At 39.0% G+C, this 13023-nt stretch overlaps 1 protein-coding gene across 4 annotated transcripts in view; it reads right to left on the bottom strand.

The window, feature by feature from the left end:
* LOC126483988 (GATOR complex protein WDR59) overlaps window positions 1-13023 on the bottom strand; it is a 292472-nt gene that overhangs the window by 33114 nt on the left and 246335 nt on the right. For all 4 annotated transcript variants that reach the window (XM_050107289.1, XM_050107291.1, XM_050107292.1 and 1 more), the window contains one exon: window positions 10355-10451. In XM_050107289.1, the coding sequence (XP_049963246.1) occupies window positions 10355-10451 (97 nt within the window). The remainder of the gene's footprint in view (window positions 1-10354; window positions 10452-13023) is intronic.

Genomic DNA, 13023 nt, shown 5'->3' with positions numbered 1-13023 from the left:
TGGTGAAAATGAACTTTCAGGAACTGATTTGCAACTTGAGTTATGCGGCCTCTGTGTGGTAGGTATTAGGTAGTGGTTTCATCAATGCTGCTTTACACTGCCTAGCATGTACCTACTACTGCGGGGTGAAGGGATGTCGTAAGGAAGAAATATAAAAGTAGGTGAACTGTTCGATGAAAGTGAATGAGAGAGAGAGCAAAGGAGACGAAAGAACGACTCCTCCCCGCCACGAGGCTGTTAATGTTTCATATTTGATTCAACAGTGGTTTCCACTCTTTTAATTGAGGACCTTTGTCCTTTTATGTAGGTCCTCCTCTATGAGAGGCTTTCTAGCAGGCCTAGGATCGAAGAGGGTATGCTGTTTAATGCCATGTGCCAGGGATGCATTATTTTAATATATTTTAACCTCAATTATGCATCATTTTTGGATTCATATTTTAATGTACATATAGGAGTTTTTTCCAATGAATTCCTGTTGGTTCTGTTTAGTTCTTCTTATGTTAACAAAGTGGGTAAGTGCTATTACTGATTCATAATTTTGAGGATGCACCTGAAGATGGAACACAGATGATGGTTGTGCTTTCCTTTTTAGAAATAAATAATTTTTACAACTGTAGAGGATTTTATCATTGGCGATGAACAACAGTTGTGGATGTATCCTCAAGTGAAACATGCCACCCCCCACCCCCCTCCCCCTCAAGCTATATTCTTGACATGCTTCTTTTCTTCTCTTATTTTTCATTATTTATCTTAATTTTGTAAATTAAATCTCTCAATGTTGAAAATGGAAAAAAATAGAAGAAAAATTAAAGAAAGTCCATTGTTCAAGATTCTGATATTCCTTCTGGTCACGTAAACACCATCACATAGCAAGAGCATCATCAGTCGTCAATGCAAATCAAGAAAGTATTAAAAACTCTTGGAATTCCTTTGCTGCTTCTTTGTCACATGGCCCACTACTACTGTTGCAGATAAGATTGGTAGTCTAATATGTCTGGAGTAGCTGTGGTTATTGAGTAGTGACTGAAATGAGTCATGTACCAAGCATGCAACTGATGTTTTGTTCCTGGGAACATGAATTAGTCCATTTGGAAAATGATATTCAAGTTGATCGTGGGAGCGCACGTTCTGATAATTAAAGCTGATTTCTTCTTTGTCCATGACCAAATTGTATTTCTATCTGAAAATATGAATCTATATGTGAGGGTGTCCTGAAACTGACACTTTCTGCATAAAGGATTTGGTATTATATTGATATCGGGCAACTTCACTATAGTTGGTTTCATTGCATAGATTACATCCAAACACTTGAATTTAACTTCTGATGGTAGGAATTATGGTGACCATTTCACCACACATTGTTCCAGTCTGTCAATGGGTAACTACTGTAAAGTGAGTGTGCTGGTGGATGCTGAAACGCTTGTTGGTATAAAAAAGCTGTGGAATGATGGAGGGATTCCTCCCCCGTTAATGCTTGCCTTAATGAAATACGAGGGCAGTTCAATAAGTAATGCAACACAATTTTTTTCTCGGCCAATTTTGGTTGAAAAAACCGGAAATTTCTTGTGGAATATTTTCAAACATTCCCGCTTCGTCTCGTATAGTTTCATTGACTTCCGACAGGTGGCAGCGCTGTACGGAGCTGTTAAAATGGCGTCTGTAATGGACGTGCGTTGCAAACAACGGGCAGTGATCGAGTTTCTTTTGGCGGAAAACCAGGGCATCTCAGATATTCATAGGCGCTTGCAGAATGTCTACGGTGATCTGGCAGTGGACAAAAGCACGGTGAGTCATTGGGCAAAGCGTGTGTCATCATCGCCGCAAGGTCAAGCAAGACTGTCTGATCTCCCACGTGCGGGCCGGCCGTGCACAGCTGTGAGTCCTGCAATGGCGGAGCGTGTGAACACACTCGTTCGAGATGATCGACGGATCACCATCAAACACCTCAGTGCTCAACTTGACATCTCTGTTGGTAGTGCTGTCACAATTGTTCACCAGTTGGGATATTCAAAGGTTTGTTCCCGCTGGGTCCCTCGTTGTCTAACCGAACACCATAAAGAGCAAAGGAGAACCATCTGTGCGGAATTGCTTGCTCGTCATGTGGCTGAGGGTGACAATTTCCTGCCAAAGATTGTTACAGGCGATGAAACATGGGTTCATCACTTCGAACCTGAAACAAAACGGCAATCAATGGAGTGGCGCCACACCCACTCCCCTACCGAGAAAAAGTTTAAAGCCATACCCTCAGCCGGTAAAGTCATGGTTACAGTCTTCTGGGACGCTGAAGGGGTTATTCTGTTAGATGTCCTTCCCCATGGTCAAACGATCAACTCTGAAGTGTATTGTGCTACTCTTCAGAAATTGAAGAAACGACTTCAGCGTGTTCGTAGGCACAAAAATCTGAACGAACTTCTCCTTCTTCATGACAACGCAAGACCTCACACAAGTCTTCGCACCCGAGAGGAGCTCACAAAACTTCAGTGGACTGTTCTTCCTCATGCACCCTACAGCCCCGATCTCGCAGCGTCGGATTTCCATATGTTTGGCCCAATGAAGGACGCAATCCGTGGGAGGCAATACGTGGATGATGAAGAAGTTATTGATGCAGTACGACGTTGGCTCTGACATCGACCAGTGGAATGGTACCGTGCAGGCATACAGGCCCTCATTTCAAGGTGGCGTAAGGCTGTAGCATTGAATGGAGATTACGTTGAAAAATAGTGTTGTGTAGCTAAAAGATTGGGGAATAACCTGGTGTATTTCAATGCTGAATAAAACAACTTCTGTTTCAGAAAAAAAATGTGTTGCATTACTTATTGAACTGCCCTCGTACAACTGCAAGTAATGTGGTGGGGGTTCAGTGTCAGACACGAAATTGGCAGTGACATATCAAGGTTACCACAAGACCATGAGCTGTTTACGTACATCAGTAGTTTTTTTTATGATGAGTGATGGTGATGGCACTAAAATAAAATGTGGAGTTTCTAAAATTATTAAATAGCATTAAACTAAGGAAAGAGAGAACAAATAATCAGTAGTTCAATGCAGCACAAATTTTATAATATTTGTGTGTGCAATAATTTTTCCTTTTTCTAGTGTATATCAATGACCCTTAATCAGTAACATTACCAGATGCCAAGTTCATTTTGTTTGCCAATGATACAAACATTGCAATAAATAGCAAATAAAGTGTAGTCTTAGAAAGATCAGCTAATAAAATATTTGTGGACATTAATCACTGGTCCTAGCCGATTCTTTGTCACTAAACTCTGAAAAAACACACTACATGCAGTTCAGAACTTGTAAGAGGTGTCCCACGAGTATATGCCTAACATACGATGACAAGCAGATAGAAGAAGTGGACAGTGTTAAATTCTTGGGATTACAGCTTGATAATAAATTCAACTGGGAGGAGCACACCACAGAACTGCTGAAGCATCTTAACAAATCTCTATTTGCAATGCAAATTGTGTCAGACATAGGGGATATAAAAATGAAAAAGCTGGCATACTATGCTTACTTTCATTCTACAATGTCATATGGGATTATTTCTTGGGGTAATTCATCAAGCCAAGCTAAAGTTTTCTGGGCACAAAAACGTGCAGTAAGAGTTATATGTGGTGTGAATTCAAGAATATCCTGCAGAAGCCTGTTTAAGGAACTAGGGATACTAACTACTGCTTCCCAATATATTTATTCCATAATGAAATTTGTCATTAAAAATATATCACTTTTTCAAACCAACAGCTCAATTCATGGAATCAATACTAGAAATACGAATAATCTTCACAAGGATTTAAAGTCACTTAGTGTTGTACAAAAAGGTGTGCATTATTCAGGAACACACATTTTCAATAACTTGCCAGCAGCCATAAAAAGCTTAAAAACCAATGAAAATCAGTTTAAGAGAAGCCTAAAGGATTTATTGGTGGCCAACTCCTTCTACTCCATTGATGAATTTCACATGTACTACACGTTTATTACCTTATAAATAAATAAATAAACTTTTTCATTTTAAATTCAGTAGATTAGTATTTGTAAAATGACTCTTTCATATAGTGTTCATTAAAAAATGATGATCATTCCACTTGGGACCTGTGGAATGGTACATTAGCTTATTTGTTTGAGCTGTAAATATTTGTCATGTATTGTTGTTTTTCTGACATGTTCTACATCCTGGAGGATCTCCTCACTACAGATCAATTGGAATGAAAGTAAATCTAATCTAATTTAATCTAACATCAGCTACCCTCATGTGTCTGCCTGTTACATGTGGCTGCCTCAATAAAAGTATGCCACACTCTACATGTAAAGAAACTACATCTCTCTGTTTATCATACATCATTTAAATGATGACTTTGTTGGGGATCTTCAAGCATCTCAGAAGCTGTAAGAGATGTGTGACACTCAGCGGCTAAAACACAGTGGGCTTGTGACTGATATCAGTATGGAAGTGAGGACTGTAACAGCATTGTATTCATAATGTTTAATCGTATTACGTAGAACATTTTCACAAATATAATACAGTTCAAAAATTGAAGAGTAAACAGCTTTTTCAAAGAGTAATCATGTCTCCATATTTCATGTTATATTTTCCAAGTCCATAACATATTGTACTACACACTTTCTAAAGTAGCATAAGTTATTCCTCAATGGTCAAGCTATCTCCATACCAATATACATCAAAATCGGTTTAGCAGCTTAGGTGTGAAAGCGCTGACAGACAGAGTTATTTTTGCATTTATAATACGGTATGGATTCTGTTAGCTTAATGTGTAATGAACACACCATACTAGTTTCACTGTTTGCAATCATGGTTCCCACCTGGATGCGGCGGGCAAGCTGAGACATATTCATTATCACCTACCGCAATACAGGAGGTGACACATGATGAACAATTTGCAGCTTTCAAAGTCTGCTTTTGTCTCTACATAATCTTCAGCTGAAGCCTATGCAATTGTTACATGAGGGCTATGGGGAGTCTTTTCTTCCCTACAGCACAGCTCCAAGTTGCCTTAAATTGGAGAGGACAGAAGCAATTTCAATGTTAAGTGGACCCAGTGCTCCACTTCCTGCACTCAGGGGGAAAAAACCCAACACCACTGCTGTCATTGTGAAAGAGGATTGACAAATAACCTTATGAACACATTCCGAAACTATGTAAGTCCACATCAGGTGCAAAAGCCCAAATATCTGTCAAACAAGCTGGATGCTGCACTATCATACTGTATGGCTGAACACTGCAAATGTTGTTACTGAATATATTGAAAAAATCATTATGATGTGCTTTCCTCACCCTTCCTATAGTCAGGATTTAGCCCGTGTGGTTTTTTTTTTTCTATTTCCCGACTCAAAGAAACAGCTTTGTGGGAGGCATTTTCTATAATAAGAAGTAGTGGTGAAGGCACTGGAGATGATCCTGAAGGAACTTTCAAAAACAGTTTGCAGCATGTCTTAACGGAGTGGAGACATGTTGGGACAGGTGCACTGCATCCAAAGGAGACTAAATGAGAAAGATCATCAAAATTATGAGAATGAGTAAATGTGTGTTGTAAAAAAAATCAGTCTTTATTGAACAGTCCCCCAAAAAATAGATTATCATTAATTGTTGGAAATATGACTACCGAAAATTTTTTTGAAGTATTGGTATAAATACAATCTGGATTAGACAACATAGAGAACCATGGAGCATCGGTAGCTGAACTGTTGTAGTAGCTGAAGGATAAGCTGAGAGCAGTTAAGTTGTGAGTTTCCAGACGTTATGCACTACTGTTCAACACATAATTCACATATGTATTTTTGGACAATGAATGCCACATTCCAATCAGTGATTTGTATTTTGTTAAGGCTTGATAAAAGCTTATGCGATATTTCCAGCCAAATTTTGTATAAAACTACTTGGCAGTAAATTATGACCATTTTTGATGTATTAGGTTTCAGACAATCATTCACTGATGTGCTTATCATTATGAATAAATGCCAATAAAAGAAAAGTTTGCAGAACTTTTCCTTTGTTATTTATGAAAATCTTTGCTGTGACCAATGTATATTGACAATAACAACAGACTAGAATGTTGCAATGGGTGTGGATGTGTAAACTACTAGTTTGCAAGATTTACAAGTCTGGAGTTTTGATGCCTGATAGTTGCTGTTATTTTTTGTGCTATCTGAAGTTATTTTTTTCTCCAACAATTCTTTCTGGATCTAAAAAGTCAAATTACTCAATGCCATGTAATCCTTGTAAATAAAGGTTTTCTTTTAGGTGGCTAGGTGGGCCAGATCTCAGATTAGAAGAATGCAAGGGCATCCAGCATCCAACAGGACCATGCCAAGTAAAGCATTGTGGTGTTCAAACTAACATTTCCATTAGCAACAGACATTTCGTCAAAGACAGTCCATGATTATAATTTACATGTCAGGAACTTTTTTGTTAGTAATATGTCATCCTTCAGTCATAGTATTTAATTTTATTGTTTTAGCTCAATGCAGTTGCAAACTACAACTTCACTTTCAAGGACTACATTGCTGTTTTTTGTGCTTTACATGTGTTTCAGTTCATCACATTCGTCTTCTGTAATTTACATCACTTGAAGCATAAGTTTTCTTCACCAATATAGAAGATCAACTCTTTGTGGCCAAATGAAGATGGTAAACTGAAGCATATGAAAAAAGTAGTCCTTCAAAATGGGAGTTGTAGCTCTGAAACAGATTGGACTGAAACAGAAAAATAAAATATTGTAACTGAAGATGTCGTATTAGTAATAAAATATTCCTAGCCTTTAGGTCGATAACATCTTTACTTATGCATTAGCAATTGGGACACTGTTGTGCCACTGTTTTCAACTTGTGTGTCAGAAAATATCGGCTCAGGTTAATAGTGGGGGCACAGAAGGGGAGGGCTAACAGGACAAGGGCAGGGGAAGATCCTAAAGGACCCCCCCCCCCAAAAAAAAGAGAAAAAAGGTGGGAGGGAGGGGGGGGGGAAGGAGATGGTGTAGTACTGCATGTGGGAGTGCACAGGGACAGGATGGTGGCTGCTAGGTGTGACATCGGGAGAGCTGTGCTGGGTACTGTGAGGGAAAAGTAAAGGATTGTGCAGGTGAGCTGGAAGGGGCGGCACAGGGGGTAGGGGAGGAAGAAGTGTGTGGAGCTGGAGTGGAAGCAGGGAGGGGTAAAGAGGTAGGCGGAGGGCAAGGTCTAGTGAAGGGTAAGGCTAGGGATGTTACGGAAACATAGGATATGTTGCAGGGAGAGTTCACACCTGTGCAGTTCAAACAAGCTGGTGATAGTTGGACGGATCCAAAAAGGCACAGGCTGTGAAATGGTAATTGGAGTCAAGCACACCATGTTGTGCAACCTGCTCACCAATTGGATTTTCTAGTTGTTTCTTGGCCACAATTTGACGGTGCCCATTCTTGCAGACAGACAAGCTTGTTAGTGGTCATCCCCCATCAAATGCTGTACAGTGGTTGCAACTAAGTTAGTAGGTGGAACTGACAGTGGCAAGCAAAGAGCCGGTTGGTAAGGGGTCAGGAACTATGGGGAATAGGGCTCTTGATAAAATATCAATATATGTCAGCAATATTTCCTTCCCAAATTTATCGATATGTTGATATCAAAATGGCAATATCAAGTGTCAACATTTTTATTTTATGTTATACATATTTTTTTACAATTTTCAGTGAATATCTGAAATTGTTATTTCGAAATTATATCAAAATATAATTTTACTTTCACTGCGTGAAAGAGTCTTACTACTTTTTGAGTTCTCATCACATCCAGTCTTTCTCCTTGACTGTGCGAAGCAGCTATAGGTTGCACAAAAGAAGAAGTCCAATTGCACTGGGTGGTGGGTGTGTGAATGGAATAACAAGATTTCCGATTTGAAGAACTGGCACACCAGCTGTGTTAAAAAACAATTTTTAATGCAACTAGCATGTTATTTCTTCACATCATCATTTTTCAAAAACAGCTGCTACATGACAAGTCTGGTCTTTGCAGCAGGTGGAGAAGTGTGAGGGGAAAGGCTGAAGTAAGCAGTGGTCAGCACTACCACCAGAAACTGCAATGTTTAGCTTCACCATGAAATTTTCCTACACCATCAAGAAAAATGGTTTATTTAAACTTGTAACCAATCACAAATTAAGAAAATAAGGTATGAGAGGTTAACTGGAATTAAATATTGCTTGATAATTTTTAATCAACAACACAACAAGTCGACCAAAAAAAGTATTGTAATACAAGCTTTCCAATTGCACAAAGTCCCATTATTAAGTAACAAATTTTTAAATAAACTGTGTTTCTTTCAATTCTTGCTCTACGGGGAATAGGCAGGCTGCTAGCTTGTTGATGTACAAAACATCTAATAATAAATCAATACTTACATATACAAGTCTAAAACCAGCAATATATTTACATTGTGCAGTCGATATATCAAGGGTCAATAATGACAATTTTTTAAAATATCGATGTATCAAATTCCAGATTTTTCAAAATATCAATAGTCCTAGTGGGGAGTCAGCAGAGAAAATGGTTAATGTCTTTTATATTGAAGAGCAGGTTGCAGGAAATATGCTACAGGTGTTGGTCAACAAGAGTAGCATGTCTCTCCGTGCTCGTGCAGCATCCAGATATAATGGCGTGTCCTGGGTAGTTGTGTTTATGTATTTTCGGAAGTGTATAGAAAGTGGGAATCTTTAGAGGGGGGGAGTCTGTGATGGACTGAGGGATTTGAAGCAAGACTGAAGATTGTGCTGAACATTTTTAAAAGGGTCACTGTGGCAGGGCTTGCAGACTGTCATGTCCGATTGTCTCTGCCAGCTATCATTGCGCCCTGAAATGAGAAATATTCTCTCCACTATCCTCCCCACCCCTTCCACAGTAGTACTTCATTGCCTGTCCAACCACATAGCATCCTAGCCCATTCCGATTTCAACTTTGCTCCCTACCTCTGACCCCATGGCTCTTGACAGGGGCTGTTAGACCAGCTTAAGAGCAAAAATGTCTGTCAGATTTCTGTTTTGACAGTAGTTGGTCACAAAAGTCAAGATCAGGTAGTTTGTGTATGATAAATTTACTGGAAGTGCTTAGCTATGTTTCAGTCTGACAATGTACTAAATCCGCGAATATTAGCTGTTCCAATTTATTGTAATGTATGCACCTATTTTGGCAATCTCCTGACAAATGATCAAAGTAGTGAGTATAATATTTAAAAGGTTTTGTGTTATACTTTCTAATTTGTTCTACACCCATGAGAATCATCTCATACTTGGCTCAATGAATGAAAACTCAATATAATCTAATCATATCCCTATAAAAGTCCTATACTCAAGACCTATTCCACACATCCTCCCACTACCACTTACTCTAGTCCTGTCACAAACATTTCCACCACCCTCACAGGCAGAACCACTTGTGAAAGCAACCACGTAGTCTACCACCTTAGCTGCAACCACTGTGCAGTATTCTCCACAGACATGACTACAACATGCTATCTGTCCGCATTAATGGCCACCATTTGACTTTGAGCACTGTGTCGCAGACCGTGCCGTCTGGATCCTTTTCACCGACATTCGCTTTTCTGAATTGGCCTTGGGAGGAATTCTGGAGGAGAGAACTCTCACTGCAATATATCCCATGTTACTGTAAGGTCCCTGGCCTCAACCTTCATTAGTCCCTGTACTCCATTGTTCTCTATCTCTGCTCCCACTCTAACCTCACACATGCCTTCTGTCCTCCCCAAATGCAGCTCTACTGACACTGCAACTAGCAGCCCACCTTTCTGTGTTGCCACATCCCTGTAGGCTTCACACGCAGCATTACAGCGTGCTCCCCTACTCCTACCTTGCTACCCACCCGCCTCTCTGCCTCTCACACCTCTTCTGAACCCCCACTACCTACCCCAGCAGAGACTGTTAGTAAATAGAAGTGCAAGACATAATATTTGATGAAAAAGTTAACTATCTGCAAAGAACAAATTTGTAATAACTTGAATGAATTTTGTTAGGTCACAAGAATAGCAACAGTTATGGTAAGCATTCAGAAGGGCTATCAGACATGTAGATTCAAGAGTCGAACACTGTGGTTGACAAAATATTTGCTCTTAGAGAGCTGACTGACTTACGCATGTCCTCTTTTTCCTATGAAGTGGAGAAGTTTGTTAGCTACTGAGGTACCATAACAATGAGTTTAGCCAATATTGTGTTTCAGTGAAAAAAAAATATTTCTTATGAGTCTAAGGGTCTACAGCTATGCATGCACACTGTTGTGAACAATAAGTGATCAATCAATTAAACTGTGTTTATCAGTAAATTAAAAAAAAAACACATATTGAAATATGAATGTTCCCTAGTACCTGGGTTCTTGCACCAAGTAGACACCATCTGTGAAGAATTTCTGCGTATGCCTTCTTGTACATATCATAAAGGAATGTATTTTTTTCATCCAGCATTCTGAAATCCAAGGTAAAGCATCCTTCATTCAACTTGCAACATGCAATTTTAAGGAAAATACATGATTATTATGATAATTTTTTCACAATATTAGCAGCTGACAAAACATTCTCATCTTTGCCTCTCCTCATTCTCGCAACAGGTGGATCCATCTCAACCTAGGGTATGAATGATCTGCCACTCCATTCCAATCTTCTCCAATATATCCCTCCTTCCTCACTTAGAACAGAGCAGATAAGTTCTCAAAGCTAAGTATAGTCTTTTCTAATTTTTTAATGTTTTTAGCAGCAAGCACTTGGAATTTCAGCACCTTTATGTATAAACAACTACATTGGAGAGATGCTGAGGACACATCTTTATAAATCCTGATAGTTGTAATTTCATTGGTGTTGATAACAATCAGAATTTTACTTATACCAATGCGGATTATGGTTGTACTAAAAAGAAGAAATAGCAACTGTGAAGTAGCACAGAAAAAAGCTGATAAGGTGACCCGTGTGCAAGAGATCCACTCTTGCTCTGTGCCATTGGCATGTTCAACTTTCTTCATACCTCTTACAAGTTGTTCGAGATACACTGTCAGAGTAGCATTTTTCAACAAAAGATACACAAAGATACAGTACAGAGAGAATTTAAACGTGCGTTAAGTATGGTGCAAGTGACAACCATAGTAACTGAGGCGATCCCAAATATCCATAGAGATTTTTTGGATGATGTTATAAAGTGTGCAAAAGGGGGATACTGTTTTTGTTGGCAGCCTTGGTGTGTGAAACTTTCAGTTCATAGTGAATACTGTCGGAGATTCATGTTCAGGACTTAGTTGGCTAAGGTTAAGAGGTTATTTCTATCATGTCACATTATCTTTTCTGATAATCAGTTTACAAATAGAGAAATCGGAAACAATGAGAATACCTGTATGTGAGAAACAAGCCAATCTTCCAGCAATCATAGCACTGATCTGGTAAATTGCATAAAATATTTAAAAGAGTTTTGCTGAACTGCAAAATCCAGGAATCAGTATTGGAGCCTCATGGAGGGAAAAAGGCTGGTACAATGGGACCAGGAAATGAAGTGTTACCAGCACTTTACAAACTTTGTAAACAAACAGCGTCATTTCAGTGTAAGCGAGCATGATTTTATGGTGCTAACTTTTTTGTAGTGATATGCATCACTAGTTGCTGTTTCTTTTAATCCTGAGTATATAAAAATTTAGTCCAAGTAGGTTTTATCCTTCAGTGGCAGCCTAGTATTACATAGAGGATATGAGAGGAGACTGAGCAGGTTAAGATAAGGGAACAGAAACATTGTTTATTAAAGAGGTAATATATCATTTTATTTCTGGAGAAACTGAACTGTTTGATTTTGGTGTGGCTTTCTGACCTTCAAATCTTTGAATTAATATCCAAAAATTTGTTCTCTGTTGAGAGGGCTGAGTACATTGCGAGAAGTCAGTTGGAGTTGGATATCTTGCATTCAATACAAAATAAAATTTGAAGTTTTCTGGTTACAGTTAGTTTGGTGATCAATGGTGTCAAATTTATAACTTTTTCAAATTGTTTCATGATTAAATGTGAGGCTGGCAATCCTTATCAAACACTGTTTCACTAATATGTTGGTCAGGCTTGATGTCTAGTCGTACAGTGTGAAATTGATATTGTGCCTTTAGACTAGCCATCACCTCTCAGTGATGTGAAGATAAGCCACGAATGATACATGGTTTGCATTCCACATGAAACTGTAGGTTCCCTTTCCCTGAGATCCACAGCTTGTGGTCTAGTGGCTAGCATTGCTGCCTCCGGATCACAGAGTCCTGGGTTTGATTCCTGGCCAGGTTGGGGATTTTTTCTGCCAGGGGACTGAGTGCTTGTGTTGTCCTCATCATATCATCATCATCATCATCATCATCATCATCATCAACATCATTCATGACAGTGGCTAGATTGGATTGTGTAAAAATTGGGACTTTGTACGGGTGCTGATGACTGCTCTGTTGAGTGCCCCACAAACCAATTACCATCCCCTTCCCTGATATGTTAAGGGCATGTAAGTCCCTGAAGTAGCATCCAATTGAAAGAACTTGTAAAAAGATGGCTGAATGTCCCTGTTGAAGGGCTCTCAGCCAATCATGCCACATGAATTTACCTTTTACTTGTATGGTGGTGCAAAGAGTTTAAAAATATCAAAGAAAGGTAGGTTGAGGGATTCCCAGCCAGTCATGCCACACAAATTTACTTTTACTAACATGGTAGTACAAATGATTAAGAAAACATCAAAGACAGCCAGTGGTTGAGAAAGGATTGAGGTAGGGTTGCTGCCTATTCCCCTGTGTGTACACAGAGCATGCAGTAAAGGAAATGAAGGAGAAATCTGGAAAACAAGTTGAAGATCATGGAGAAGAAATAAAAACTTTATGTATTCAAAATGCCACTGCAATTCTGTCTGAGATGGAAGATCATCTGAATGAGACATTATAAGATGATCATGAACAAAAATAGCACAGTGGTAATGTAATGTTGTAAAATTAAGTCAGCTGATGCTGATGGAATTAGAATAGGAAATGAAACACTGAAAG

The sequence above is a fragment of the Schistocerca serialis genome, chromosome 6 (genome assembly GCF_023864345.2).
Source record: "Schistocerca serialis cubense isolate TAMUIC-IGC-003099 chromosome 6, iqSchSeri2.2, whole genome shotgun sequence".
NCBI lineage: Eukaryota > Metazoa > Arthropoda > Insecta > Orthoptera > Acrididae > Schistocerca > Schistocerca serialis.
This window is presented reverse-complemented; position numbering and strand designations above follow the sequence as displayed.